The sequence below is a fragment of the Gadus morhua genome, chromosome 20 (assembly GCF_902167405.1).
Source record: "Gadus morhua chromosome 20, gadMor3.0, whole genome shotgun sequence".
NCBI lineage: Eukaryota > Metazoa > Chordata > Actinopteri > Gadiformes > Gadidae > Gadus > Gadus morhua.
Genome location: NC_044067.1, coordinates 23949811 through 23976733, shown reverse-complemented (window position 1 = coordinate 23976733; position 26923 = coordinate 23949811). Strand labels below are relative to the sequence as shown.

At 44.6% G+C, this 26923-nt stretch overlaps 1 protein-coding gene across 1 annotated transcript in view; it reads right to left on the bottom strand.

Annotated features, from left to right (window-relative positions):
* The window catches only part of itprid2 (ITPR interacting domain containing 2), a 60192-nt gene extending 45610 nt beyond the window's left edge, over positions 1 to 14582 (bottom strand). Inside the window, 6 exon segments of the mRNA XM_030342820.1 lie at positions 4239 to 4292; positions 4475 to 4524; positions 8607 to 8646; positions 8740 to 8832; positions 10726 to 10810; positions 14443 to 14582. Coding sequence (XP_030198680.1) covers positions 4239 to 4292; positions 4475 to 4524; positions 8607 to 8646; positions 8740 to 8832; positions 10726 to 10747 — 259 coding nt within the window. The 5' untranslated portion in view covers positions 10748 to 10810; positions 14443 to 14582.
* Positions 14583 to 26923: the final 12341 nt, after the last annotated feature.

Sequence of the window (26923 nt, the reverse complement as noted above, 5' to 3'; positions counted from 1 at the left end):
CGCGGCGTGTTCAGCACCGTGGCACCTGAAACACGCCCGGTGTCCGTCACCCGGAGCCAGGGAGGCGGGACAGGTGGTGCACTGAGGCCCTGAAAAGGGCCCGCCAGCTCTTACAGGAGCGCTCTCCAGTGGCCCTGAAAAGGGCCGCTGGTCCGTGGCCTCGCCCACGCCGCTGCCACCTTAAGGTTGGAAGTTATATCTTCGTTTTCCGTTGATCAGTTCAAATCGCTGAAAGAAAAGGGAGGATGGGCGGCGGCTTACGCCGCCTTATATACACGGTGCCGTGGGAATGTGGGCGGTGCCCACGTTGATTGGTGCATAGTTCAAATTTATGGGGACAAGCCCATAAGGCGAAGCCTAGACGGCGTAGTCTACATGAAATAGAACTGCACAAAACCAGCTGATCGCAATGTCCCAAAAAACGTGTGGCAAAAAACACTGCTGTTCTTAACAAGTTGTGTATTGAAAATGGAATCTCCTTTGTGAAACTGGGTAAGTTTCATAAGATCAGAAGTTACGTATTAGGCTATGTTTTGGGTGTGTACCAAACACCCTATCCTGTTACTCAACTGAGTAACTCACTAAAAAGGCTATGTGCACCCCTGGGTATGGGGCTAGCTGTAGTTATCGGGCTAGGTTTATCTATGGGGCTAGCTTTATGTATGGGGCTAGCTGTAGGTATGGCGCAAGCTGTATGTATGGGGCAAGCTGTAGCTATAAGGCTAGCTGTAGCTATGGGGTAAGATGTAGGGGGAGTGTGTCTATGTTCCCCGGGTCCTATGTTCCTCGGGTTCTATGTTCCCCGGGTCCTATGTTCCCCGGGTCCTATGTTCCCCTCTTTGTATGAGACTGGGGAACATAGGACAGGTCTGTTACGTTTTCCACCATTACTGCCAAATTCCGGCCGAGATAACCGCCATTGTGTGTCTTTACCTTTTGTGGCGAGACGTCGGAGAACCCTACGCAGTCTATTCATAATATTGTAATGACCACGGAAGAGGCAGTGAATGAAGTATTGATTAGACAGAGATTTATTAGATAGGCCTACCTAATAAACCGTTGGAACACATAAGTCCGGAAACCATAGCAACGGCAGTGCACAAACCCAAGAAGCCCAATCCCTACGCTTCCCTAAGCTCCCCGCGCTACGGCCATCCGGAGGCGCACAGAGCTTTTGGCCGTGATATTATATATACAATTATATCATATTATATACTATATAGAGCTCCGGGAGTCGCAAACGGCAACAATCACTTTCTCCTCCATGCTCCTCCATACGTTTACCCCGGACTGCACTGCACTGAGTTGGCCGGTTGAACGATGATTGGCTGGTACGTTACAAATGTCACTCAGTGGCCACGCTGTTGAACGCTGATGGGCTGTCATCAGGCGAATGTCGCGTCAAAGTTTAAATATTTTTAAAGATTGATAGATTGTGGGGAACATAGGACCCTTTTCCCAGAAAAGGGTCCTATGCTCCCCGGTATGTATTGCTAGAGGGGAACTTTTGTTTTTGGGGGAAAACGGGGAACATAGGGATGACCCCGATGTGGGAATGGGGCTAACTATCTATGGGGCTAGCTTTAGGTATGGGGCTAACTCTAGCTATGTGGCTAACTGTAGCTATTGGGCAAGGTGTAGCTATGGGGTTAGCTGTAGGTAACAGGCTAGGTGTATCTATGGGGTTTGGAGTAGGTATGGGGCTAGCTTTAGATATGGGGCTAGGAGTAGTTATGGGGCTAGTTGTAGCCATGGGGCTAGCTGTATGTATGGGGCTAGGTGTAGCTATGGGGCTAGGTTTAGCTAGGGGGCTAGGAGTAGGTTTGGGGCTTGGTGTAGGTATGGGGCTAGGTGTAGGTATGGGGCTAGCTCTAGGTATGGGGCTAGGTGTAGCTATGGGGCTAGCTCTAGGTATGGGGCTAGGTGTAGGTATGGGGCTAGAAGTAACTATGGGGCTATGTGTAGGTATGGGGCTAGGTGTAGGTTTGGGGCTAGGTGTAGCTATGTGGCTAGCTGTAGCTATGGGGCTAGCAGTAGCTATGGGGCTCGGTATAGCTATGGGGCTAGGTGTAGCTATGGGGCTAGGTGTAGCTATGGGGCTAGGTGTAGGTATTGGGCTAGGTGTAGCTATGTGGCTAGGTGTAGCTATGGGGCTAGGTGTAGCTATGGGGCTAGCTGTGGGAAAAGGGCTAGGTGTAGCTTTGGGGCTAGATTTAGCCATGTGGCTAGCTGTAGCTATGGGGCTAGATTAGCTATGGGGCTAGTTGTAGCTATATGGATAGCTGTAGCTATTGGGCTAGCTCTAGGTATGGGGCTTGGTGTAGCTATGGGGCTAGCTCTAGGTATGGGGCTAGGAGTAGTTATGGGGCTAGTTGTAGATATGGGGCTAGGAGTAGTTATGGGGCTAGTTGTAGCCATGGGGCTAGCTGTATGTATGGGGCTAGGTGTAGCTATGGGGCTAGGTTTAGCTAGGGGGCTAGGAGTAGGTTTGGGGCTTGGTGTAGGTATGGGGCTAGGTGTAGCTATGGGGCTGGGTGTAGCTATGGGGCTGGCTGTAGCTATGGAGCTGGCGGTAGCTATGGGGCTATGTGTAGGCATGGAGCTAGATATGTCTATGGGGCTAGGTGTAGGTATGTTGTACTGGGAGGTGGGCAGGGATGGTATTGACTTTTAGTACCACTGTTAAAAAGCAAAGGAGCTATTTTCCTAGATGGCTAGAGATTCAAAAGTATGGGTCGTAATTTCTTGTTTATTCCTATAATCATATCACAAGCCTATAGAAGGTTTTTGATGGTTTAGAATAGATAGATGCGCACCACTGTGATTTTAGTTTGACGATATTCAATTGAAAGACAGATATCATTCTTCTCCTAAAGACTTGACATCAGACAATATTTCATACTATTAGATCGCTGATATTTGTATTAAATGTTTTTTTAAATATTAGAAAGAGTGAAGAGAGTGAAACATGTTCCAATGTGAGGGGCCTGGGCTCTCAAGGAGCTGTGGAGATTAGGAAACAAAATGAACATGAACGTCAAATAGATATCGTTATGGGTGCGTCCTGTTAAACAATCCAAACATAATTAAAGTTTCTTAAACGATCCAATCACATAGGGCAATAATATTGGAATAAATACATTAATTGTACATGTGTGTGTGAGAGCAGAGTTCTCCAATGCTTGATTCATTATTAGTTTGTTCATATAATTAAAATTCCAGTGTTAACTTCTCCCTCTGAGAAATATGTCTCAAACGGTTTATAATATATCTGATAAAAAACACGAATTGTGTTTGTGTTCTTGGGTGGGATACATACACGCCGAGTAGAGTAACTGCTGGATCTGTCTTTGTTCTTTATCTCATAATTATTGAATTTAAAAGGTTACGGTCATTGTTGTCATTATTTTTATCCCCTACCTTTCTCCTGCCAAACAATGTTGACCTTCCTGGAGAAAAGCCTCGGACAGAAAGCCTCAAGCCGTCCTGTCTGGAACTTAATATCTACTGGAGGCTCCATCAAGTGACTTCTAGTTCTGCTGTAACTGATGTGTGATGTGTGATGAATACGTAGAATCATCTTCAAAATGCAACACGCAGTTTGAGGTTAAACTGATGACAGTCTAATGCCAAAGGCTGCTGTGTATTCTTAAAACTAAAATACTACCACACAAATAGTCAAATAGGGTTAGGGTTAGAAATGACAAGTTACAAATGTCGTGTTGGAACTACGCTCCTCTCAGAGGCCACCTAGACGTGGCTGCTGCCTGAGCAAGCTCTTGAGCAAAGGATTGGATGAGTGATGAGAACTAAACAATGATTTAGATTTCATATCACACACCATAAGCACCCTGCTATCCTGTTTTTTTATTAATGATGTCCTTATTTTTGTTCAAAGTGATGGATTTTGGGTTCACTACCCATTTAATAGTTCCTACGCCAACTCTTTCTGTTGCAGAGATCAGACTTCATTTCTATTATATTGAACCGGGATCAAAGAGGAAGGAAATTAGGTCCAATTGTGGAAAGTGGCAAAAATGTTTAATACCATTAGTTTTTCATCGTTATTGTCTCAGCCCACAGATCTCTAAATGCAGCCTGGATACATCACTGATTAAGATTGAGGTGTTGCTGTTAGAACTGGACCACAATGCCCAGCCCTCACCACCACGGCCGTATGTGCAGGAATGTGTGAGCGCAGTGCGTGAGTGTGTGCAGTGCTCGCGTGTGTGTCTAACCTTCAGCTCCCAGTTTGAGGTCATCTTCAAAGCTACACCCAGTCTTTAAAATGCCTGTTACACACACGCACATCAAAAATACATAAAGAAAATGCACAAAAAACATAGAAATGCACAAATATGAACTTGCATGCTGCAACGCAAATCAACACACACACGCAAACACACGCGGATACACGCGGACACACACACACACACACACACACACACACACACACACACACACACACGATTACCTTTGCCAGGCGAAGTACTTGGGTCATCCATAGAAACCGTAAGAGGAGTCCTGAGAGAGGGAAAGGTATCCATGCAGACAGGTAGAGAGGCAGACAGGAAGAGAGATAGATAGGTAGAGACACATTTATACAGACGGACAAGCCGAGAGATAGAGGTAGCAAGGAAAACCGCAAGAGAGATAGACAGACATGATGATCACACAGACAAGTGAACATTGCTTTAGAAAACTTTACCCAAGATATAGAGCAACAATAAACAAAATATATACATTTATGAACAGACAAATACAGCTGTAGTTGTGGGTGGCTGTAAACGTCCCCCCTCAGCTCCACCATCAGTACTGGTTCTGAGGAGTTCTTTCAACGGTTTAACTGGGCTGGGAAACCATGCCCTCCCTCAACAGATTTGAGTCCATGTTTAGTCCAAGGAGGATTGTCAACTGGACAAACAAATCTAGGGCACTATTTTAACGGTCTGAAACGCAAGTGAGAAGGGCGAAACGCAAGTAGCTTTGTGGGCGGATCTCTGGTGCTGTTGCTATTATACTGGCGGATAAATTACTCTTGCGCCCGACGCAAATCAAAAATGGGTTGGTCTGAATACCAGTAGGTGTGTTTTGGGCGTAACATGCAATAAACCAATGAGAGTGCCATCTCCCATCCCCTTTAAGAGCCATGAGCGCATTTGAACTTGACGAGTTGATATTTTGACAGCGTGTTTGCAGTCTCCGCTGAGACAGATGCATGACCACATGAATTTCAAACTTCAAATGGCTCAGTCAATGGCCAAATAATAGGCCTTATTCTTACATGGAATAGCGTTTCTTCTACAACTTCAGAAACACTGAGTCGTCATGTCAATTTCGGCAAAGAGAACTTAACACCTATATGATATGCGGTCCTGTGGCCGCAACTGTGGATCTATTTAATGATATGCGGCAATACATTAACAAAAATTGTTTCTTACCAGTATTGTATACATTATCGTAATCAACTTATGTTCATAATATGCATGTGTCTCCCCGTGAATATGCATTGCCATGGACTGTATTATGCGTTACGTGTTTAGTTTGCGTGTGTTTAAACATCAATACTAAAATTTATGGGCTTGTACACGATGTCTCTCTCAAGAAAATCTGTGTTTGCTGTATGGTGTGCAGATGCATTGTTTTAAAAGTACTACTTCTTACCCGTGTATCAGCTGTTGTTTCTCAAATAATTTAACCAACGTTATAATTTACCCTAAAACGAGATTTTGTTTTGGAAGACTGGCATTAGCCTACTTTAATCAAGTTTATTATTGTTATTATTATTATTATTATTTTAACACATGGCATAGCCTACTAGTGTAGGCTATGCCTACACTAGTAGGCATAGTGTAGGCACATCCACATCATCATCATAATATTTCAATTAGGCTAATCGTTTGCATGTTTGTGCTGTGTATAGCCTACTATGTGTAAGCTTATGTTGCAGTTCCGACCTGCCATGGTGCGTCAAAATAGCAACACCAACTGCTCTATCTGCTAGTGCTCTTAGACCAGGATTTTTTTCAATCAGTGGCGAAATTGCTTTATCGATCAGTAAGATAGCAACATGTATCATTTACGCCGGAAGACCTTTGCTTTTCGCCGACACGCCTCTCAGGGCTCAAGTGTAGTGGCGCGAGTTTGCGATATATTTTAATAGAAATTAGGAATGGAAGAGTGCGCATTTATTTGCAGATTGAAAGAAAAACAGATAGAGGAAGAAGACAAGCCCAGCCACATGTCAGAGTTTCACTGCAGGAGCAGTTAAGAGCAACTTTAACCACCTAAGGAGCATCCATCGGCATCACGAGAAAATCGATGCACATTACCAAGTATCCGTCTATGTTTAGTTTAATTTATAGCAACACTCTTCTTTGAGTCATATTCTAGTCGTAAATGAAGTGGGATGGGAAGTGGTTTACCCTTGAGATAGTGTGGTCCAGTAGTCTAGAAGGAAACACAATGTCACGGAAGAAAAAGTCTACAGTTTGGCAGAATATCAACAATTCAAGATGATCCTAAAAAGTAAAATTCAACCAGTGTCCACAGCAGCTGTCATATCACAGCACTCAAGCTGGTGGAAGGATTCCCTCTATAGTCTGTTGTGCATTCTGGCTGCTCTGCTGAAGAGAATGGGGCATCATTGTTCTATACTGCAACGCGTTAGTCACATGGATTCTAGATTGATTATCTGTCACATGACTAGTCACTTTATCAATGAAGGTTTTGTCATGAGGGTATTTGAATACGGTGCGGAATCAGACAGGACAGAGCGCTCCGTCTCCATGGACACCGGCCTCTGTTTGGTATCATAGATGTTTTATATTAATCACAGAATATTATATTAGTCTATATTATAGTACTAACTAGTATCAGAATATTCAGTGAGTGAAGCATAAAGTAATGAAAGAAGACTGGATCTTTCTCAGTCTGTAAACGCAGCAGGCGGAGTTCACTGCTGCAACATCAACTCATTATCAAGGGTTTTCTAAAGTGGTTCTATTGGTCATCACATCAGTGGGTACCCACCCATCAATCTGAGTTTGACTACTACAGAGCTTCAATGCAGATGAAAGTTTCTGAACACGGTTTCCAAAGTATGAGAGTAGGCCTACTTCCATCTATCAAAAAGCCTATAGGGGGTTTGAACATTGGGCCACGTTTTGAATACATTTCAAAGCAGGACTAGTGCCGTAAACCGGTGATAAATCACACAGGCTCTGTTGTGAGGGACGGATCGCCATGAAGGAAAAACATCACTGTTCATACCTGTTCTGGTCATGTTTACTGAACAACCAACACATTGTTATTATGAGTAGGTAGAGATCTGTGGTGTCTTTTGGCTCGTTTGAACATTGAAATAGCTGCTAAATACGTTCATTATTAAAACCCTTCTCCAACCATTAACATGCTGATGGTTAGGGGGTTATGGCCTCACAATGGACCTCAATCCAAAACTAACCAATGATAATCTGTCCTTGCATGTTTGGCCGTTCTGATGTTTGTTGACGTGAGGCGTTCTCTGAAGTCTAGCTCCCCATCATATATATTGCATTTATATTACATATATATCTGTTCACTGGGATATTCAGACCAAATGTAACCCAGCCTTCTGCCCGCAGTCCCCAAATATGCAGAGGTAGTAAAAAAACATTTACATTTTTGAATACTGCATTGCAGTATTTTTTTCGAAGTTATGTAATAAATAACTGTGTTAGGCGGCAGTAGGGGGGCCCATAAATATGTTTGCACCAGGGCCCTGAAGGACCATGTGTGTGTGTGTGTGTGTGTGTGTGTGTGTGTGTGTGTGTGTGTGTGTGTGTGTGTGTGTGTGTGTGTGTGTGTGTGTGTGTGTGTGTGTGTGTGCGTGTGTGCGTGCGCGTGTATCTTACCTGGCAGTGCTTAATATCTCTGGAAAGCAAAAGCTGCCAGTTTAAAGCCTCACTAGCCCAGTAAGTGTATGACTAGTGTATGCTCTGAGACATCAGATTCAATCCCACAGCTCACAGCAGGAGGCTGAACAACAAGCCCGCACTGTGGTGCAGCACTGAAGCCACCTGTTACACAATGTGTTCTGCTCTTATCTTCACATGGGGCATGCCACGCACACAGGTTTGTGCAACCCTATCAGCACTTGTAGAGCCATCTCTATGTCAAAAACTGCAGACGACAAAGGGGAGCCCGGGCAGGCTGTTACCGGGTTACGCTCATTCCGCCCCCAGTTAAGGGGTAACATACTAATGATGCTTTACTTGGTCACTAAGGTAACCTGGCTACGGTCTTTTTCAGTTAAGAAGTCAACATACTCCTTATTTAATTGACATGGTCACCACGGTAACTGGGTTACAGACAGTCGTGAAAGTGAGTCTGTAGTAAACCCCCCTATAACCTTTGTTTTTTGTTGGTTATGCTGTAAAGCACTTGTTCTTGCCTTATAATGGTGATGATTCACCCCAGGCCACACTGCCTGACATAAGGCTTGGTCGGTTCCTAGTGAATGACACGAGTAATAATCTGTGTACCGAGGTTGCCTGGTGTCGCTACACGGCAGGTACACACTATAGGTGTTGTGATGCTATGGTAACGGAGGAGGGCTACAATACCTGCACTCACTCAGCCAACTGGATATCTGGTGACCCTCCCCTGAGAGAGAGTGAGAGCGATTAGTTCTATATAGAATTATATAATAATAATAGTAAAACATGCAGATAGTATATACAGTATTTCTGTAAAGACCTGGTTCTTCCTTGGTGGGGCCCCAGCTTAAGTCCTTGCTCTGGGCCCAGGCCCTCCGCCTCAGACCGGCTGCCTTCCGCTCTGCCTGCCCACCTGGACACAACCAGTCAGTCAGTCTACACCTGCCGAGCTCCACTTCCTCCATTAGCCCCAACGGAGGAAGTCAAGTGTTTCACCCTCTTTCTCTGCATCAATCCATGGTTCAAATGTTTTTATTTATGGCAGAAACCAAAGACTCAAGACTGACGATTCCAGAGATAATGGAAGTCATGCATTGAGGTTCTCAAACATTCTGCATTGCTTTCAAATATTTACTCCTGTAATTCCACTTTAATATTAATATAACATTTACCGGTAATATCATCCCTACTGAGTCGAAACACATCAAGGCAATCACTTTTCTGTCCTCTTTTTGTTTCTTTTGTTTGGGGAAATAACATCAGTAATGTACAGGAGGCACCTATTCACTTCAATCATGAACTTGTTCCTTCAGCGTCTCCACAGCAGGAACCAGGGTCTAGAAGTAGTCCCTGGGAATAACTGCTGCGGGTACTTTGGGTGGAAGCGTGGCAGTTGACAAAGCTTTGGACAGGGGCAGGTCTATGGACTTAAGCACTGGCTCTGCTTGGTCACAGAGCGAAGTTCCTGTCTGAATCAATACATCTTGGCCTCCACAGGAGGTAGATTACATGATTACATGCTCCTGCATGTTCACAGTTATGTAATCACTTAAGGTGCTACATTCTCAGCCGTCTTCACCGACAGTCACTGACAGTTTTAGATGGCAGACTTTTTATATAGTATATTTTCCTCCTGGTACGAGTGCCTATCTACTTCTGAGAAGCAAAGACTGTTATTTTTCGTTTACAGATGATTAAGCAAGCTAGTCGTGGGTTTTATGGGAGTGGCTTTGGAGGGAGGCTTGATGGGGGGGAGGGTTTTGGTTTGGTTGGATACTTTTAAAATCTAGCTTATCCTGGCTGGTTTCAGCAAACTGCCTAGCCTGGCTTTACATTCAATTGATTTATTCTCAACTTGTACGACCTTGAATGTTGACTTGGGTAGTGATTATAAGCTAAAGGTGGCTAGTGATCACTGGATAAAATTGTAGTCTCGCTGCACATAATGTTGAAATTGAGAATATATTTTGATTCAAAGGTTCACCCCAAGAATTTAAATCTAAAAGAATCGTGAGATTCCCACCCCTGAAAAATGTATTGCATATGAAACAAGATGTAAATTGCAACAACAATGCAATATTCCTTTAGGCGCATGTAGTGATTCAGTTCAGTTTCCGGCGATAATAATCAGATATACATTTATTATGCTTCATTTATCACAAAAAACTGCATCGTTCACTACTTCAATACTGTTTTTTTAACCCAAATTTCCCACCAGAACCGTCAAGTAATAACGGCAAGAGCATTGTCGTTGCACATGCATCCCTTTAGCCTACCCCTCAATGAAAACACTCTGGGACAGCCCTTCCCTTAGCCCTACCCCTCATACCACTCTGGGAGAGCCCTTCCCCTTAGCCTATCCCTCAATAAAACCACTCTGGGACAGCCCTTCCCTTAGCCCTACCCTTAGCCCATCCCTCAATAAAACAACTCTGGGACAGCCCTACCCTTAGCCTACCCTTCAATGAAACGACTCTGGGGACAGCGCAAAGTAATGGCTAGGGGATTGGGCCTCAATCTTCATGTCATAAAATAACACACATGCTATTTACTTTCAGTGTGTAACATAAAAGTCTAGGATCAGTACAGACTTAACCACATTAAAAAATCACCAAAAATGTGTAAGAGAATTGAATTATGAACGGAGTATCGTGAATAAAACCGGACCATGAACTGAGTGAATCGTTACACCCTTACTCAGAGATATGAAGGATAAAACGAACCAATCCACCAGTTCACCAAACAGTCTCCAACCATCCTGACCATCCAATGTGCAGCAGTGTGTGTGAGGGGAACTCTTCCATACCTTGTTCCTTGATGGTTTCCATGGGCTTTTGGGAGTGTAGTCTCTCTCTTTCTACTGGACGCCCTGCTCACAGGGACTCACACACCTAAAAACACACACATGATGTGTTATTACTGGAGCTAGCACATCTGCTATGTGTCCATGCAAACAAGAAAAAACATTCTCAGACCATAGCGCTCAACAAGTCAAACAGGAGGACAGGGCAAGACGTGGCCAGCAGTGGCACACTCTAAAAAACTAAAGTCCTCCTTTACTGCAGAAAAATAAATCCTTGAAGAAATATTCTTTCAGAGCTAGAGCTCCATTCTAGCCTGTGGTACCAGAGGACGCTCTATGGTTTCTAGTTCTTCGTATCAGTTCATCATCGCTTTGTTTTGAGCCTTGCTCTCCCTGCTCCTTGGGCCAGTTCATCTCTGAATCTATGTTCTAGTATTGCAGCAGTTCTCTCCTTGTGTTCTCCTGATTATAACAGACCTAGTTCATCTCCGAATCGATGTTCTAGTATGCAGCAGTTATCTCCTTGTGTTCTCCTGATTATAACAGACTAGTTTCCGTACTCCTCCCCTCTGCTCTGTTGTTTCTGGATACCTCTGCCTCGATGACTGCACTGGTAATCCGTGTACTGCTTCTAGCTTCTTAATCACAACATGGCAGCTGTGATCCCTTTGACTTATCAAACAAATGAGCCCATATTAAGGCTTTATTAACAAGGCCAGCATTCAAAATAGTGTATGGCTTTGTTTTAAGCCTACCACTAGTCTAACAGATCAGACCAAGGCCCAATTTGCTCCTCTGAACAATTCAGTCTTTGCAAATTGTGCACTAGAAGGAATAGCCCAATACGGTTTTTGGGGATAAGCTTGTCCTCAAAGCTCCATGTTGTTGCTGAAACAAGCTCAGTCTTAGAGGTGCATTTGAAAGATGGAGACAACGTAGAGGCCAGAAGGAATTCAAGACGGATACCACATGAGCTACCTTTATACACCAAATTATGTCTTCTATGATCTTGAACATAGTAATATGTGCCATTTGGCCCCATGATTACAGTTCACTTGTAGTTCGCTTACATCTCAAAGAGAACCAGGCTGGCATTGAAGCTATAGAAAGAGAGAGAAAAGAGAGGAAAAACAGAGGAAGAGAGAATAAATGAAATGAGAAGTGGGTCAGTAAACAGGAAGAAAGTGTTTATAATAAAGATCAAAGATCAATAACCACTTCCTGTCTGGGAAGACCAGAGGGACTGGGGGGGCTGGTTGATAGAAAGAACATTACAAGATATGGAGTGACTTCTTCATAGCTTCATCTTCAGATGATTGTAACCCCCATTTCACCCGCCCCAACCAGACCTCGGACTCCCTCCAGCGAGTACAGAGTGAGCTGCCAGGCTGCTAACGAGATGAGCTGCAGGACGGTCCAACATTCCGACTCTTTGACTCTTATAGGGTCGGCGTTGCCTATCCAACCAGTCCATACCTCGACCGAGGCCCTCTATCTACTGGAGCCTTCAACTAGAAGGAGAGATCAGGGTCTCCCTGGAGTGTCTCCCTCCATTTCGGACATCTACTGGCTCACTTGATTGATTTCAGCAGCACCAAAAAACGAATTTGTATCGATTAACCTTTTTATAAAATTGTATCTTTGTTTAACGTCCATTTTATTTAATTGATTGTATAAATTCTAGATTTTCTATAGGCCAGCCATTTTACAAAGTTTGATCTCTGTCTTCATAGCAGTCTTTGTTAACTTGTCTGTTTCATTTGGCTTTAATAACTATTCATGTGTTTGTATTCTCTGCCACTTTTCTGTCATTTGAAGCAGGACAGAAAAGACTTCAAGGTCTTGGAAACGCTGTGAAAACAAAACGTTTCCTGGGAAAGTGTTTTAAAATGTGTCTTGACTAGTGCGGAAATGGCTTGAGTGACAGGTGAGTCAGCAAAGCGGTGCGTGTGTGTGGGGGGGGGGGGGGGGACATATATCCTGATGGAAGTATGTCTTCTTTCCCTACAGGACTTTTGTACTTTGTTAATGCATAATAATTAAAAAATATTTATTATAAAATAATAATAATAATAATAATATTACTATTACATGTACATTGTACATTGGTAGTCAAGGCGGAGCCTTATTGTTGTTAGGCGGCCGCCTTAACCATACAGTGCTGGGGGAAACACAGCAGTGAGCAGTCGATAATGCGTCCGAATCTTATCTAGTTAATCTTTAACTTAGTTCCTGTGGTAACCACTAGCCCTAATAAACAAACATGATTCTACCAAGAGGCTTGGCCACCATAGTCCCCCCAGCCATGTGGCCCCCATAGAATCCTGTCAGCCATGTTTATTAATTATTAATAAAAATAATAATTAAAAACAGTCTTCTACATATTACATGCACATACTTCATCATATACAATGAATCTCCTTTTTTCTCTATAGTGTCCTTTCAGTCATGTTGTCTATCATAGTCTTCCACAAGCCATGTTGGCTAGCATTGTTTCCTGTCACACACACACACACACACACACACACACACACACACACACACACACACACACACACACACACACACACACACACACACACACACACACACACACACACACACACACACACACACACCCCTTCGTAGTCAAGTTCCGGCAAACTACATGGCACTCAACCTCGACACACATGTACACAATAACAATTACCAGCAGAGTAATGAAAAATAATTGATGCTCCATCCTAACACAACATGTACCTCATTACAATAGTCAATATTAACATAACAGTGCAACTATTTTCATCACAGTAAATGGTTTGTAGTGAATACAATTAACATAACATTAACACAACTTACATAAGCTTAATGTTTGCTGTACAGAACACAAATGACATGAAATGAATAGCAGCTGCACTGAATAAAACCAAAGTAAAGTTACTTAATCCAACTAACATCCCCTTAGTGGTAGCACTGAAAACCACTGAACCGTACCCAACATCACTAGTGTTTCTGACTGAATACAACCAACAGCGTTAATAATAGATGTACTGAATACAGCTCACACTAACATAGTTAACAGTAACTTAGCTGTGCTGGCTGTAAATAACATAACATAGTTAACAGTAATTTAGTTGTCCTGGATGTAAATAACACAACACGATTAATAGTAACTTAGTTGTTTTGGATGTAAATAACACAACATGGTTAACAGTAACTTGGTTGTCCTGGATGTTAATAACATAACATAGTTAACAGTAACTTAGTTGTCCTGGATGTTAATAACATAACATAGTAAACAGTAACTTAGTTGGCTTGGATGTAAATAACATAACATAGTTAACAGTAATTTAGCTGTGCGGGGTATAAATAAAATAACACAGTTTGCACAACTAAAAACACAATAGTTAGCGTTAATGAATATAGCGTTAATGTTAATAATAGTTGTACGGAAAACCAGAAACAGAACAGTAGCTGCAGCACGGAGTCCACCTCTCACAAGTCATGTAACATTGTGTAACATATGTTTCGTTAACATACGGTATCCTATGTTATCCGTGATGAAACAAATGTTAAGTTAACATATGTAATGTTATACGGGATGTAACATGTGTATGAGCTCCATATGTTGTATGTTTCCTAACTTTCGACTAAGTTCTGTCTGACATTGTTTCAGAATACAAAACCAACTACTAGGAAATTTTAATCCTGATCCTTAACCTGATGGAGGTCTTATCTTACCATCGTCCTCCGCCGCTCGAAGCGATCCGTTGATTTCAGGCGATATCCGAACTTTATAAACTTTTAAAACTTTTCGAAACTTTTCTCTGCCGTTTTTCCGCTTCCGCATACAGAGCAGACCAAGGGGCGTGACCAATGACTGGAGGCGTGGCCGATTAATAGCGGCGTGGTCAAGGAGTGGGGGCCTGTCAGAACCACCGTCCGTGGGAAACTCACGCAGATTATAATAATAATAATTAATCACCATAAATATAATAATAGGTACGTCATTATTATTGATAAAAATGATAATGATAATACTAATAATAATGTTGTTCATCATGATCATTTGGTTATCTAAAAAATATACATAATAATAACAATGTTAAACGTAATAAGAAGAAGAAGCAGACCCAATGTTGATGTGACCATTGGAGGGCGCCGAAAGCCAGTTTAAAACCTGTTGCTGAAACTCAATGAACTCAAATGTAATATACACTTCAATCAATCTATCACATTTTATTTTTAAAGCACAAGTTATACATTAAATGCAACTGAACACAAAAGTGGAAATAGGAGTAAGTTTAAGAAGAACATAAGTAAAGAAACAGCATATGAAAATGAATAAATATAATATAATAAAACTAATGACAAAAGCAGAAATACAATAATAACAATACAAATAAAGGAAACCTCACAAAATTAAAGCCAGGCTTAATAGGTGTGTTAAAGGTGTTATTTTAGAGATACTCTCTTTGCCACCCCTAGGGTCTCAGGGCGGGTGGTTCCAGGGCTGGGGAGGGGGGCTGACAGTGGGAGGTACCAGAGGGGCCTCAGGAACCTAGTAGGTACACTGTACACATCTTACTGTAAAAACATCTCAGAAATGGAGTCAGGAGCGAGACCATTTAGTTATTAGGGACCAATAAAATACTCTTCATATTACAGTGATCCTCAAACTAAGAGCCGATGCCGTGATTACAGTAAAGCAGGCTTTATGTGTCTGCTGCTCCTGGCCAACACCAGGAGATGTTTCGAGAAGGTTGAGTTGATCTATGGTTCCTCTGGAGAAGGTGAAGTTGATCAATGATTTCTCTGGAGGTGGTGGAGTTGATCTATGGTTTCTCTGGAGAAGGGGGAGTGGATCTAAGGTTTCTCTGGCTGGACCAGAAGGGAGAGCACTGTGATAGTCAAGCCTACACAGCAAAGTCGGCAAACCCAAATTAACAATCAGATTTGATTTAAACTCTTTTAAAGTGTCTATATGGGTCCACACCACATTTAATTAATTTCACTCTTTTTGAAGTGTTAGTACCTTAACACTTATTTAGTGTTATTAACACTTGTGGAGTTAAAATGTAAAATGTCTTAACACTGTTAGTGTTAGCCCTTTTAACTCTTTGATGCAGTGTTAGACATCAACTCTCTCACAGGGTTGTTTTTTAACTATAGAAGTGTTGCCTCAATTTAACACTGTAAAGGTGTAAATATAGCTTTCTGGATTTCCAAAATAAAATGCTCTGTAGAATAAAAATGGCAGAAATTATGAGGTCATTTTCAGTTTCAAAAAACATTTATTTAAAACATTCACCACATAAACACTGCTTCTTAAAACATGGGACAATATGGAACAATGTATATCTCACTATCATTATAATACTGCTTGTCAAAGGGTTTAAAATAGGTGAGCTGGTCAATGCAAATCAGAGAATTGTCATTATTCTGCTCCTCTATACAGTATGCATGAAAATGTTCATCAAAGTACAAGGTGTCAACAGTACAACCTATTATGAAAGCACGCTGATCATGTATTATGATATTACAGATTTTCTTGAACGCAGGTAAGTCATGGGATGTTCCAGTGCATATAAATAGATCAGTCTGGTATTCAGTGCCATAATTTCTGACCCAACTAGTTGAAACATCTGAACATGGGTCTAAAAGCAATATTTGACAAAGTAATTCTCCACCTTTCAAACTATCAATAGTTTTTGTTTTTAAAGGACCAAACTCAAATTTCTTAAAATAATAATTTTCAAAGTAAAAAGCTTGTTGACGCTGATGCTGATTTACTAGAGATTACGATTTTTGAAAATTTTCTTTGACTTTTAAAAGAAATTGTGTTTGGCTTCGAATCGCATACACCACATATGGATAAGAGGACCAATTTCTTTCAATAATCTTGGATAGTGGATCATTAAGTGGTGTTTGGGAATCAGTCTTTTATCAGGGAACAATGTTTTCGAACATGGTCACAGATGAAATGTTTTAGGCAACATATCATGCCATCAGTAAGGATAGGTGAGAACACTATATTAACAATATGTAACAAAAGAAGCACTAAGTTCCAGTGTTTATTGTCCCTTTCAACGATATCAGCAAAAATAAGTGGAGTATTTCGGAGAAAGTACAGCGACTGAATAGCATTTATACCCAAGTGCTTGCTGTTATCATCTATTTTTAAACCACTTGGTTTGTTTTTGCGTTCTAAGAAATCATAATTAAGGCCCAATCCCGTTTCTTTGCCCACTGTCTCAACCCTAACCCTCATTGCTACCCCTCATTGCTACCCCTAACCGATCCCCTACCAAATGGGACAACCCTACCCTGTGACGTCATCATGGCCTCCCCGTGCCCCCTAGCAGATAACCAGACCCCTGGTAATGTTACAAGAGACAGACTGGCTGCCATTGTCTCGGGCAATGAGCAAGACCCATTGTAAAGATGTTTAACCTGAAATGGTATTTATATTTTGTAATTGGCATGTTTAAATAAAGTATTAAAAAAAAAAAAAATACTATTTGTCCCTCGTAATATACCTTTATTTTGAATGTCACTTAGCTACATGTTAAAGGTGGTATTAGGGTGCACTCACACTAGGCCATCTGGCCGTGGCCCGTTTTCACACCTAACCGTGCTCAAATGGCCCCATTGTTCTCTGGCCTGCACTCACACTAGGCCATCTGGCCGTGGCCGTTGGCCGTCGCAGCTGTGGCCTGGCCACGGAACGCTCTTGTACATACGTCATCACGTCGTAACACGTCATCACCAAGCGGCCGGTGCATGGACCATAATAAAGTCTGCCGCCAGTCAGAGTTCTAACAACAATGGATAACAACAGAGAGAACACACCAACAGTTGAACTGCTTGACGCGATGTTTACCGTTTAATGGGAAAGAAGGCTCGTCGCCTTTATTATGTCCGTGGTCGTCGCATTGACTATACGTCATCCAGCTCAGGTTGCGTAGCCGTGCGTGTGCGCGTGTCGGCTCATTAGGATCTGTACCGTAGCGGCCCGTGCCGTAGCAGCACACCTCTCCCAAGTGGCCAAATTGGCCCGGCCTGGCCAGACCGGCCACACTCACACTGGCAGATTTGAGCATGGTTAGGCCACGGCCACGGCCAGATGGCCTAGTGTGAGTGCACCCTTAGATAATAATCGGTTATGAACAAGAACACTTTAGAAGAAACACTTTATTTAAATAAGAAACACTGAACCACACATCTAAAAATACACACACACGCATCTAAAAATACACACACACGCACACCTAAAAATACACACACACACAAACACTCTCTCTCTCAGCTTTTGAGAGAATGGTGGAGAATCACATCTTCTCAACCATTCCGCCAACTTTGCCTCGCTCTCCTCATGCCTCGCCTGCTCCCTGGCACTCTCCTCTTGGAAGGGGTGTCTGGGGTGGTGGAAGAGGTGCCTGGAGTGGAGGAGCATGAGGGAGAGGTGGGGGGGGGGCTGGTGGCAGTGGACTCAACGAAGTCCTGAAAGAAAACAAATAAGAAGGAATTAGGAATTATATGCCAGAACTGGTTGATATGGCCATATGTTATGTACAATATATAATAGCTATGTACACAATATAGTACTGCCAAAAAATACATTGATTAACCATGTAATATTACTAATATAATATAATATATTAGTATATATAATATTACTTATAGAATATTACTAATATAATATATCAGTATATATCTTATTTTTAACCTGGAGTCACTGGAACATGGAAGATCTGGATATCATACGACATGATATGCAGCCCGGTCTGCAGAGCCCGGTCGACGGCCGGGCTGCAGAGCCCGGTCGATGGCCGGGCTGCCGGCCGAGAACTGGGGTCGGGCGGCCCGCGAAAGTCGGCCTCGCGATCTTCCAGCGAACTTAATATAATATATTAGTATAAATCTTATTTTTAACCTGGAGTCACTAGAACATGGAAGATCTGGATATCATACGACATGATATGCAGCCCGGTCTGCAGCCCGGTCGACGGCTGGGCTGCAGAGCCCGGTCGACGGCGAAAGTCGGCCTCCCCGCGAAAGTCGGCCTCGCGATCTTCCGCGAAAGTCGGCCGCGGACCGAGTACAGAGATTCGCTCTGTACTCGGTATAACAGCGTTTTAATAGGTGTAACCATTTTTAATCAGGTACTGAAAAAAAAGCTTAATCTCATACTGTACGACACCCTCTAACAAATCATGTATATCGACCATATCATTGTCAGAACTATGAAAATAGTGTAATGAATTGAGCACACCTTTTTTAACACCATAAACGGAAGGTAGAGTAGGATCTTCACTTAGTGCATTACAATGTTCAACATAAAGTTCTTTGGAGCGCAGAACAAGTCCAGGATTATTCTCAGTAAATACAGACTAAATTTCTTCCTTATTAGTTAAACAGAACCTACAACAGTATGTTGCGCTAAAACTTTCAACAAAACCCAACAAGCCATTTAAAGCAAGTGTGGCGGGGCTCAGTGTAAAAGTCAATATTAACGAGGGGAGGGGGAAATAACTAAAGAGGGACCGACATCGCCACCTGGGGAATTACACCCCAGGACATATAGAACAAAGAAAGTTAAACTATGATATTACAGAAATAATAAGGACACAGGTTCGAGAACTAAAGTATATTAACCGTTTATTTTATTAAAATAATAACTAAATAAAGAAAAGTGGAGCAAAACCAAACCAAACCAAACAGCAAAACAGGGGTTATGTAACCCAGCAACCCAAAGGTCAAACAATGAAACAGAAAAGGGGAAATAACACAAAAGCAAACTGAACCAAAGCAACCAAAACAAAATAGCAAACGGAACCAAAACAAAACAGCACAGCTAAACAGAACAACTAAAACCGTAAAAAAACAAAAACAGCCCAGTTAAACAGAACAACTAAAACCGTACAAAACAGCAGCAGGGGATTCTAAAAACAAGAGACACTAATTAATAAAAGTTCAAATGGGAACTCAAAACTGTTAGAAAGCAGGGACCCTGCTCACCACCCTAGGAGGCAACCAACAGAGGCTGAGTTCAGCCATCTTGGCCCTTTTATCTGCACCTGGGGGCAGGGGGAGGAGCCAAGATGGTTGCATTCACAACCCCTACTGAGGTTCACCACAATCTACCCCCCGGGTTTTTTAATCGTCGGCCCGACGATTTATATTTACTGCCATGGCCTAAACACCACACAGCCACTAAGCACAGGCATCAGAGAGTTAGCAGCCCCAATAGCACTACTCCCAGCAACCTGAGGAAGATGGTGAAGGTTTGGGTGTCTGCCTGCGGTTGGACGGGTAGTTCTTCTCAGGGAGGCCTCACTGGTGCTTGGAATTTCAGTTGAATACGCTGGGCCTTCGCTTGGCTGAGATGTAGCAACAGCATGACTTTGGTTTGGTGAGAGGGTGCTGATGACAGGCCGCGCTGGTAGGTGGTTTCTTGGGACAGCCATGGGTTCAGAGGTCACTACAGCCCAGTCGCTATCAAACGATGACTCATCTGCTGAGATGGATCCCATCTGTTCAGGGGATTCACTGGGGGGGACAATTAGCAGCACAATCCACTTTGCCTATTATGAGAGAACGATGAACATGATTTATCTGCTGGGGGTTATGCACCAGAGCCACAGTATACACAGACCCTCCCATGCCAGGGGCCTTCAGTACTTTATACACTGTTGAGCTCCAGATGTCTTGAATTTTGTGACGGCCCCTTACACTGGTGTCTTTGAGGAAGACCAGCTGACCTTCTTGCAGTGGGACATCACGAACATGCCTGTCATAGTGTTCCTTCCGCCGGGCAGCTGCAGCTTCCAGATGCCTGGTTGTACTCTCAAAAGCATGACGTAGCCGTGTCTGGTGTTCCACGATCCAATCATGGGGGTGGCCAGGCACAGGTTCCTGTACTCTGCCCAACAGAAAATCAACAGGTAATTGTGGGTCTTGGCCAAACATCAGGAAAAACGGAGACTCACCAGTCGGCTGTGCTGTTGTATTGTATGCAAAGGACACTTGGGGCAGGTAGCTGGACCAGTCTCTCTTTTTGGTGATGGGCAGAGTGCAGAGAAGGTTTTGTAAGGTGCGGTTGAACCTCTCACATTGGCCATTTCCACCTGGATGGTACATTTCCAGGGTGTGGTGCAGCTCTTCTCAATGCCGTGCATCTGGCAGAGCTGCTGGATGAGGTTGCTTTCAAAGTTCCTGCCCTGGTCAGAGTGGAGGCGACCAGGCACACCGAACCTGCAGAACCAACCCATGACCAGCGAACCTGCCCGCTGGTCATGGGTTGGGATGGCTTGTGTATACTTCGAAAAGACATCGGTCATGACCAGGATGTTCTCTGCCCCACTCTTAGAAGGCTCCAGGATGGTGAAATCGATGGCCAGGATCTGGTTTGGACGTGAAGCAAGCAACCCATATAAGCACATTGTCGGGAATGTGTTCACATTCCCGACACCATTGCTTGATTGGTTGGCATGGCGGCGGCGCGACTGGTTCGCTGCGACCCCCCGAGAGCAAAAATATGGTGTTATTTATGTGTATTTAAATCGTAATCTATGTGTCTTAAACTATGTTAAACGTATACTAAACTATTAACTATTACTATTACTCGTCTACTGGAACTCAAACGCAGTCCGGCAGTTGTACCATCGGGGGAACTTCTTAACGAACTACAGGCTCTTGGCTTGCTATGTAAACCCCCCAGCCCTGGCAAGGGCTGGCTGAGGAGGCGCTGTAAGAGGGGAAAGAGAGCCGGCGTCCGTGCTAGGCTAAGAGCCAACGCTAGCCGGCCGGCTCTCCCGTCTATCCTGCTCTCCAACGTCCGCTCCCTGGAGAATAAACTGGACTACATCCGACTACAGAGGACTACTCAACGGGGGACTAGGGACTGCTGTGTCTGTTTTTACAGAGACATGGCTCAACGATCGAGTCCCGGATGCGGCCATTCAGCTAGACGGACTAACCTCGCATCGAGCCGACAGGGACTCATCACTGTGCGGCAAGTCCCGAGGTGGCGGACTGTGTTTACATCAACACTGACTGGTGCAACAACTCTGCCCTAGTCTCAAAGTACTGTTCATCACTGGTGGAATACGCGGTTGTGGGATGTAGAACCTTTTATTTACCACGAGAGTTCTCCTCCCTGCATGTGGTAGCTGTTTACTTCCCCCCAGTGCAAATGCTAAGGATGCGCTAGCCGCACTGTACGGAGCCATTAGCGATCTCCAAAACACTCACCCAGAAGGACTGCTCATTGTCGCTGGAGATTTCAACCATGCAAATCTCAAAACTGTGCTTCCTAAATTTCATCAACATATGGATTTTGCGACGAGAGGGGCGAGCATGCTGGACCTTGTTTACACCAACGTAACCGGTGCGTACCGGGCTGAGCCCCGCCCCCACCTCGGATACTCGGATCACATCTCCGTCAAGTGGATCCCAGCATACAGACCGCTCGTCAGGCGCTCCAGACCAGCCAAGAAACAGGTGAAAACCTGGCCAGCAGGAGCCATCTCTGCCCTCCAGGACTGTTTTGAGTGCACCAACTGGCATATGTTTAGGGAAGCAGCAACCACCGACGGCTTCATTGACCTGGAGGAGTACACAGCATCAGTGACTGGTTACATCAGTAAGTGCACTGATGACGTCACTGTCACCAAGTCCATCACCACACGCTCCAACCAGAAGCCATGGATGACTGCAGAGGTACGTGCACTGCTGAGAGCCCGAGACATAGCCTTCAGAGCAGGTGATAAGGACGCTCTGAGCATAGCGAGGGCAATACTGGCCCGGGCTATCAGGGACGCCAAGCGTGCACATGCCCAGAAAATCCACGGCCACTTCAGAGACAGTGGAGACACACGGCAGCTATGGCAGCGCATCCAAGCCATCACCAACTACAGGACATCTACACCAGCCTGTGACAGTGATGCCTCTCTGCCTGATGCGCTGAACGTGTTCTACGCCCGGTTTGAAGCACAAAATGATGTGGTGGCGGAGAAGAACATCCCCTCTCCCGACGAAGTGCTACGTCTGACCACGGCTGAGGTGAAAAAGTCACTGCACAGAGTGAATCCGCGTAAGGCTGCTGGCCCAGACAACATTCCCGGAAGTGTGCTCAAAGGATGTGCAGACTAGCTGGCAGATGTTCTCACGGCCATCTTCAACATCTCCCTGAGCAGTGCCAATGTCCCATCGTGCGTCAAAACTACCACCATTGTCCCTGTGCAGAAAAGGTCACCTGTGTCCTGCCTCAACGACTAACGCCCCATTGCACTCACTTCTACCATCATGAAGTGCTTTGAGAGGCTGATCCTGAGGCACATAAAGAGCCTCCTGCCTCCTACCCTAGACCCCCTGCAGTTTGCGTATCGAGCAAACCGCTCTACCGACGACGCCATCTCAACCACCCTCCACCTAGCACTCACCCACCTGGAAAAAAAGGAAAATGTTAGAATGTTATTCATAGACTTCAGTTCAGCATTCAAAACAATCGTCTCCCAGCACCTGATCACGAAGCTGGGCCTGAACATCTCCCTCTGCAACTGGATCTTGGACTTTCTGACGGGGAGAACCCAGACAGTCCGGATCGGGAAAAACACCGGAGGTGAAACAACTGCTAACCTGGTGCAAAGTCAACAACCTGTCCCTGAACGTAGACAAAACCAAAGAGATTGTTGTTGACTTCAGGAGAGCACAGAGGGACCACGAGCCGCTGGACGTTGATGGCTCCCCGGTGGAGATCGTGAAGAACACCAAATTCCTTGGTGTCCACCTGGCCGAGAGCTTAACCTGGTCCCTCAACACCGGCTCCACTGTTAAGAAAGCCCAGCAGCGCCTCCACTTCCTGAGAAGGCTGAAGAGAGCCCAACTCCCATTCTCACCACTTTTTACAGAGGGACCATAGAGAGCATCCTGGGTAGCTGCATCACTGCCTGGTTCGGAAACTGCACCAAACTCAACCGCAAGAACCTGCAGCGAGTAGTGAGGACAGCTGAGAAGATTATCGGCGTCTCTATCCCCTCCATCTCAGACATTTACACCACTCGCTGCATCCGCAAGGCAACCAGCATTGTGGATGACCCCTCCCACCCCTCACACAAATTCTTCTCCTCCCTTCCGTCTGGCAGAAGGTACAGTACAGCTTCTTCCCCCAGGCCACCCGACTCCAACTCTAAAGGGACTGATCTGATCATCTGTTACCCGTGGTTTATGCACTATTGCACTATTGTTTTATATTCATATTTATTATATTCATATTTATATCCCCGCACTACTCAGACAGTCATTTTTATATTTATATTCCCGCACTACAAATTCCACACAGTCACTTTACTGGTTTGCAGTTATATGTAGCATGTTGTTGTTGATTTTGTCATTATTGTCGCTCTATGTTGCACCTTATGTTCTTGGGAAACACTATTTCATTTCACTGTATACTGTGTATATGGCTGAAATGACAATAAATTATCTTGAATCTTGATGTTGTGGTGCATCCCCGGCCAATAGCACCGCAGACGGACCAGCTCTGTTGTTCCCTCAACACCTTGGTGCCCATGTTCATTGTGCGACTGCTGAAGTACCTGTGTCTTGAGCGATGTAGGGAGTACTAACTGGAGCACTTAATCTCCTCTAGGGATGGTGACACGGCGATAGAGCACCCCTCCTTGCTCCACCAGCCGGTCCCACTGTTTGATCAGCACCAGGACTTCTTTGGAAGACTGCCGTCGCTCAGCTGCATCCGGGGCCCTCTTTCTGGTCCAAAACGTCAAGAACTCTCGGATTACTGGATCAGCTTCCTGTAAACCATGCAAGTCAGGGGGGGAGTAGCAAGGGAAAGCTGAAACAGTAACCTGGGTCACTCGATTCTCCACAACAACCTGTTGTAGCAATTCCGGGACTGATGTGCATGTACATACTCCGATGCTTGAATGCTTGGTGGATGTTGCCTGGAAAGTGCGTCTGCATTCTTGTTGCTTTTACCAGACCTGTATTTGATGGAAAAGTCAAAGGAAGCCAACTGTGCAGCCCAACGGTGCTCGGTAGCACCCAGCTTGGCTGTGGACAGATGGCTGAGGGGATTATTGTCTGCATACACCACACACTTCTGTCCCAATAGATAGTCCCGGAATTTTTCAGTCACAGCCCATTTAAGGGCGAGAAATTCCAATTTCATGGAGCTGTAGTTTGTCATGTTGCGTTCTGTTGGCTTAAGACCACGGCTTGCGTAGGCAATAGGTATGACCTTACCCTAATGTTCTTGGGACAGTACAGCACACAGTCCGTTGTAGCTGGCATCAACCTCCAAGATGAAGGGTGATGAAAAGTTAGCATAGGCCAGGACTGGAGTTGACACCAACCTTTTCTTCAGCCCCTCGAAGCTCTGCTCACACTCCTGTCCATGCAGCATGAAGGCTTCCACCTAATGGTTTCCGGGCTTTGGTGCCAGTGAGTTAAGCTACCAGGCGATGTAAAGGGGCTGCCAGCTTTGCAAACCCCTCCACAAAAAGTCTATAGTAGCTGGCAAATCCTAGGAAAGAGTGCAGCTCTGACACATGGTTAGGTCTTGGCCACCCTGCAACAGCCTCGATTTTGCCAGGATCAGTGGCTACACCTTCTCTAGAAATGATGTGACCTAGGTAGTTCACCTCTCGTCTGAAGAAGGAGCACTTCTCCAACTTGGCTTTCAGTCCTTCTTGCTGTAGGCGACCCAACACGGAATCCATGTGTTGTATATGTTCTGTCACAGTGGCAGAAAAAACAACAACATCATCCAAATACAACAACAATGATTGACCATGTTGGTCCCCAAAGATCCTCTCCATCAATCTTTGGAAAGTGCTTGGGGCGTTGCACAAACCAAAAGGCATCCGGTTCCACTCGAACAACCCAAAAGGGGTACAGAATGTCGTCTTTGTCTTGTCCCTCTCTGTGACAGGTACTTGATGGTACCCAGCAGCCAGGTCCAATGTGGAGAACCAGTGGGCCCCTGATAATGCATCAAGGGATTCTTCAATACGGGGCAAGGGGAACGCATCCTTGCGAGTCTTGCTGTTCAAAAGCCGGTAGTCCACACACAACCGAAGGCTGCCGTCTTTCTTTTTTTCACAAGCACAATGGGAGAGGCAAAGGGGCTACTACTTTCTCTGATGACCTGTGCATCCAGAAGTTGGCGAATGTGGGCTTTTGCCGACTCATACTCTGAAGGTGGGATACGCCGATGTCGCTGGCGCACTGGCACGTCATCTAGTAATGGAATATCGTGAGAAATGAGGTTAGTACAACCTAAATCTCCCTCATAGGCTGAAAAGATACCACTGTATTTCTGCAGTAGCAGCCTAACTTGACACTGCTCGTCCTGAGTGAGTGATGTTAAATCAACTGCAGCGACCTTATACTGCACTGAACTGGTAGTCTGAAGAGACTAACTTCTACCCCCTCCTCCACAAGGTTATCAGGTGAGTTGGCAAAGTGAGCTTCACTAACAGTACCTAGAATGGTATTGGGGTATAGTACAACACACTGGGTCCCTACATTGACAATGGGAATATATACAGTACCTTTAACCATGTGAACCAGGGCTGGAGAAGCTAATAGCCCTGCAGGCAAGCCACTGCTGCTGGGCTCAAACAAAATCTGATCGGCCAAATGTTGGGGACCTGTGGCTGCCACCATTTTCATAGTACCCCCTGGGACTCTGCAAACCCTTCCCCTTTTTACCCTTACACAACCTGAACGTTCAGGAGGGGCTTTCGTTTGGACCCAATGACACTGCTGAAGAGCCTGCTGAATGGGTGTGGGGGCCTGTAACACAGAAGGCAAGTGAAAGAGGGCAGGCCCATGTTGCACAAACAACTCCCCGTAACATTCTTTGATGATGTTCATTCCTAGTTCACCAGGGACTAAGGCTACACTATGTGGAGTGTTTCTGACAACCAACACCCCCGTCTTTTAACAGTTTTTCCACAAAGCTGCACGTCTAATTCCAGATAACCCACATATGAAATTGCTAACCCATTTGCAGCACTTAATCTGAGCCAATTACAAGACTCAAGGCCCCAGGGCTCAAAATGCTGCAAAAATAAACTCTCGGTTATCGTTGACTCCATTGATCCAGTGTCCACCAAGCAGGGAACCTGCACCCCTCCCATAAGTACAGCAATATTTGGACAGGCAGAAACCAATCTTTCATGACTAGCAGCCA